Source organism: Blennius ocellaris (genome assembly GCF_963422515.1).
Source record: "Blennius ocellaris genome assembly, chromosome: 5".
Classification (NCBI taxonomy): domain Eukaryota; kingdom Metazoa; phylum Chordata; class Actinopteri; order Blenniiformes; family Blenniidae; genus Blennius; species Blennius ocellaris.
Window position 1 is genome coordinate 30,272,446 of NC_137654.1, and position 5,000 is coordinate 30,277,445.

Sequence of the window (5,000 nt, forward strand, 5' to 3'; positions counted from 1 at the left end):
CGATTCGACTCTTCAGCATAAAGCCGCCTGGAGTCCGATTTCGCCGCTCGGAAAGTTTGATCGCCGGCTTGAAAGTCTGGAGTTTCGATGACTTTGAGGATCTTCTTTGGAGGAGTAGCCTATCAGGTTCATGTATTCTGGCCATGAGTTGCATTGTTCTCAGCAGTTTGGTCTTCTGCATTAGACTATTTGATCTCTATGTAGTTAAGGATTTCACATTCAGGAACATTTAGGTTCGTCTCGTCGTTCCACTTGCGTCTGATCTCGTGTTGTCGGGGCTGGATTGTGAATTTTTAAACTCTATACGAGTCTATTTTCTTAAGTCAGACTGTGAGAGGTGGGACGACTCGATTAGTCTGCTGTCTGATGTCGACTTGTTCGTTCCACTCCTTCTATATTCTCTAAACAGGAAAGGAGAACAACTCCACCTTCGAGTCGCTGCAGGTTTCCTACCGGGCGCTTTTCCTTTCCACCGTTTTAAATTACCGGTTTTCATGTATGTTTGGGGTTTTTTGTACGTTAAATCTCGATCCGTGGAGATTATTTCTCAAACGCAGACTAAAATAAAGGCCCCTGGTCTCCCGGCACCCAGTTAATCCCGACAGGTGAGAAGCAGGAGAGACTCCTCTCCCATCATGCATTGCTTCCCACGCGAACGCTCGTCCACACCGGGAGGAGGGTTCAGACCACAACCTTCAATCCCCCCCGGCTGTTCTGCAGTGCGATTGGCTGCTGGCGGGACCAGGACGTGACGTGAACCAACAGAGAGGCGGAGCTCCGAATCCGGACTTTGATTAAATAAATAAGAAACCAGGAAGATGAAGATGTGAGAATGGAAGAGGCGACGCGAATAATGTGTTTACATGTGAGACTATTTGGAGAAGTTTTGTTCGGGTGAATACTTTCTGCCGCCATTAAAACGTCGCCCAGCCGCTATTATTTTTTTTTATTATCGTGACCTAAAAACGGCTGGCTTTTAGTTCATAGTTGGATAAATCAGTTCAAACGGCACATTAAATAAAGATAAAGAATACGACTCTATGCAGACGACGATCTGCTCTTTGAACTGTGTGAATAAAGTGACAGTGTCCCGACACCGGATACTACAAATGGTTGATTTCTACCGTTTCTGCCTCGCAAACACCTGAAGATGTGAAACGCTGACCTGCCGTGTCGCGTCAGCCCGTAAGCTGCAAGGAGGTCACATGACAGCCACGGTCCAATCAGCAGCCAACTCAGAACAGAAAGGAAAAAAAAAAAAAAAAAAGTCAAAATAAAACACTGAACTCTGGTTAAACAAACAAAAAGCTGACTTATAAAGTCCAAAAAAAAAAAAGAGAGAAAAGAACCGACAACGAGAATAGAAAATAATAGAAATGCAATAAAAAGCTAAAAGGTACAGAGACATGAAGAGACTCCTCCTGACGTCAGCAGGTCATGTCACGATAAGAAGATTATTAACATTATTCTCATTATTAATATCTTACAAAACCAAAAATCAACAGTGCAATAAAAAGGTCGGAATCATCCCTCGAGAGAGAGCGAGAGAGAGAGAGAGAGAGAGGGAGAGAGAGAGAGAGACGGCGAGGAGGCGGGGCTTGGCGACGACGGAGAAGGAACATCGAAAAATTAGGAAAAAAAACGGAGAGAGGGGAGGGCGAGCAGTTTACGACAGACGAGGAAGAGGAGGAAGAGGAAGAGGAGGAAGAGGAGGATGAAGGACGGCGTGCACTGATACGACCCGACACCTCGGCTCGAAAATATACTCCTGCTAATACTCGAATACGACGGAGGAACGATGAACTCCAGCTGGAGGCCAGGAGCGTTTCTCACAGCGAGGATTCAGGACGTACCAGTGCTTATCCTGGGGGGGGGGGGGGTTAATGTACACATGGGGGGAAGGGGGGGGGGTGACGGGGGCAGGAGGGCAGTTGGGGGTATTAGAGGGTAACGAGGGGCCTTGTTGTGTCGTGTGGATGCGTTTCTCAGGAACTCCTCTTAGTCCTGGAGTGTTGGATCAACCACTGGAGAGTGATGTCTGCAGAGACAGGGGGGGCGGAGGGGGGGGGTTAATTATCTCAACACCGACTGGAGGGTGGGGGGGGGGGGGATTAACCAGATACGCACTATATTGCCAAAAGTATTTGCTCAGATCTCCAAATTGTTGAATTCAGGTGAATAAAATCAAGCAACTCCAGGAAACTTCCGTCACAAAGTGGAATCGATTGAGAACAAGAGCCATGAAATTAAATACAATTTTATAAAATGTAATTAAATTAAAAAATAAATTTAAAAAAATATCAAGAAAAGAAAAGAATAAAATAAAATATAAAGAAAAGAATAAAATAAAATAAAAAAAGAAAGAATAGAAAAGAATAAAAGAAAAAAGAAAGAAAAGAAAAGAATAAAAGAAAATAAAAGAAAATAAAAATCAAATCAAAAAACCGCAGAGCGGAGTGTCCAGAGGTCAGAGGTCGACTCCCAAACCTTTTTTTTTCATGGAGTCCGTCTCGGCTCTCTTAGACATTTTGGACAAGTTCACGCTCCCAACTTTTGTGGGAACAGTTTTTTTGCAGATGAGCCCTTCCTCTCCTGACACGACCAGAACAGGAAGCAGGTCCACAGAGACCTGCAGGATCCGGGCTGATCCTGACCAGAACCAGACCAATTCTATTCTGGACTGAACGAGAGCGAACCAGGACTCCTGGGCCCATGTCGGGGTCTCGCCTCACAAGTGGTCCAGAGGTCCTGGAAACTGAAGCTCCAGAACCCGTCCTCTGCTTTAACAAGGGCTGTTTCACACGCGTGTGAAGGCAGGCGAGCGAATACTTTCGGCAACATAGTATTCATTCATAAATGTGTGTGTGTGTGTGTGTGTGTGTGTGTGTGTGTGTGTTACCGATGTTGTCTTTCTCCTTGCAGCTGATGGAGTAGCAGCAGATCTCTCGGTCCTGGATCGCTGACAGATTCCTGAAACACAAACACACGTTAGAAGAAACTCGTGACGACGTCGGCGTGTTGATGACATCACGGCGTCTTGAATGAATGTGTGTGTGTGTGTGTGTGTCACTCACATCCTCTCTATGAGCTCCTTCTCATCCAAAGCACCAGGAAGGTCCCTCTTATTCCCCAACACCAGAACCTGCAGACAGAAAAGACACACTTCAGACTGGAACCGGTTCTGAACCGGTTCTGGATCTGTTCCAAAGGTCCAGGAGTTCTAGTTCTAGCTTAGAACACGTCCGACTGGTTCAGAGTCTGCTGTAATTTTATTACGTTACTATTTTCTCTGTTAAAAACACCTCGGAATGGCTGTGTTGCATTTAATATAAATAAAGTTGAATTGAACAGTGAACCGGTGAGAGGTTCTGTTGGTTCCGCGGCTCTTACAGGAATCCCCTGCAGCTGCGGTTTGTCCAGCAGGTTGTGGAGTTCGTTCTTTGAGGCTTCGATCTTCTCCGGATCCGCGGCGTCGACCATGTAGCTGCGAAGAGGGCGGAGAGGATCGTCAAAACCACACAACGAAAAACAAAAACAAACAAACAACGGAACCAGGAAAGAAACGGCAGAATCCCACTGAAAACCTTGTAGGAAGTGAAACTAAAAACTGGAACAATGGTTTCCGAATAAATCACCAAAAACTGCAAAAAAAAAAAAAAAAAAAAGTTCCATACAAAACTGACGAGGGACCTCAAGGAGATCAGCGCCTGTTGTCATGGAGACGCTCCCTGCTCAGTGTTTCACACAGTGATGTAGCTACCTGACAGGCATCGATATGCGCTACATTGGAAGTTAACGGACGTTCGTATGGATAAACGATGAAGTTGGGTTGTTATTTGTGATTCTCAACTATAAACCTGCAGAACTATTTGCTCTGGCTTTGGTCTGCAGGCGTATTGGCAGCATTTTCGCGAAATTGCGCTTTCCTCCATTTCCATGGCGATGGAGTGTTTTCAAAAAGTCGCATGTTTCCCCCCGTTTCCATGGTGATGGAGTTGGGAGTGTTTTTGAAAAAAATTCTACCATTGAATCTGTTTTCCAAAGTTGCGTTTTCCCCCCGTTTCAATGGAGATGGCGTCGGGAGAGTTTTACAAAAAAAATCCACCTTGGGATCTGTTTTCAAAAGTTGCTTTCTCCTTTGTTTCCATGGTGATGAAGTCAGGGCAGATGGAGACAGGGTGTTTTTGAAAAGTTGCGTTTCCATGGAGACATAGTCGGAGCATTAAAAAAAAAAAAGAAAGAAAGAAATTCCACCTTGGGATACATTTTTTAAAAGTTGCAGTTACCCTAATTTTCATGAAGTTGCATTTTTTTTTATAAATCCACCTGATCCATTTTCCGTCGTTTCCATGGTGATGGACTCCATGGTGTTTTAAAAAAGTTGGGTTTTCCCCTCATTTCCACGGAGACGCAGTAGGAGCATTTTCAAAAGAAATTCCATATTGGAATAGTTTTCGAAAAGTTGCATTTCCTTTCATTTTCACAGAGCTGACGTTAGAGCTTTTTTTTTTTTAAATGGCTATCATGCTAGCGACGCTTTCCGAATAAACCACCAAAAACAAAAAAACAAAAAAAAAATCCCATACAAAACTGACGAGGGACCTAAAGGAGATCAGCGTCTGTTGCCATGGAGACGCTCCCTGGACAGGCATCGATATGCGCTAACGGCTATCATGCTAGCGACGCTGACTCGGTTCCGCCCTCACATGTGGCGTCGGCGGTCATCCTGCGCTCTACCGAGTGTAGCTCTAGCTAAAGTCTGTCCGTCGCGGGCCGAGGACCGCCGTCGTGTTTGGAGCCGACGTCCTGACGGGTTAATGAATATTTAATAGTCGCGGGCGGTTCGCGGTCTCAGGCGCCGGCAGACTCACACGATGGCGCTGACTCCCCGGCAGTAACGCTCCCACATGCTCCTGAAGCGAGGCTGACCGCCGATGTCCCACAGCTGCACACATACATAAAAACAAACAACAACAAATTAACAACAATTAAGAAAAGTC

At 45.4% G+C, this 5,000-nt stretch overlaps 1 protein-coding gene across 1 annotated transcript in view; it reads right to left on the bottom strand.

Annotated features, from left to right (window-relative positions):
* Window positions 1-5,000, bottom strand: part of LOC308130376 (ADP-ribosylation factor-like protein 8A) — a 7,795-nt gene that overhangs the window by 1,657 nt on the left and 1,138 nt on the right. The window contains exons 3-7 of the mRNA XM_080496713.1: window positions 4,872-4,945; window positions 3,391-3,484; window positions 3,075-3,142; window positions 2,900-2,970; window positions 1-2,038 (exon numbers count right to left, since the gene is read on the bottom strand). The exon at window positions 1-2,038 is cut by the window's left edge and continues 1,657 nt beyond it. Coding sequence (XP_080352839.1) covers window positions 1,986-2,038; window positions 2,900-2,970; window positions 3,075-3,142; window positions 3,391-3,484; window positions 4,872-4,945 — 360 coding nt within the window. The 3' untranslated portion in view covers window positions 1-1,985. The remainder of the gene's footprint in view (window positions 2,039-2,899; window positions 2,971-3,074; window positions 3,143-3,390; window positions 3,485-4,871; window positions 4,946-5,000) is intronic.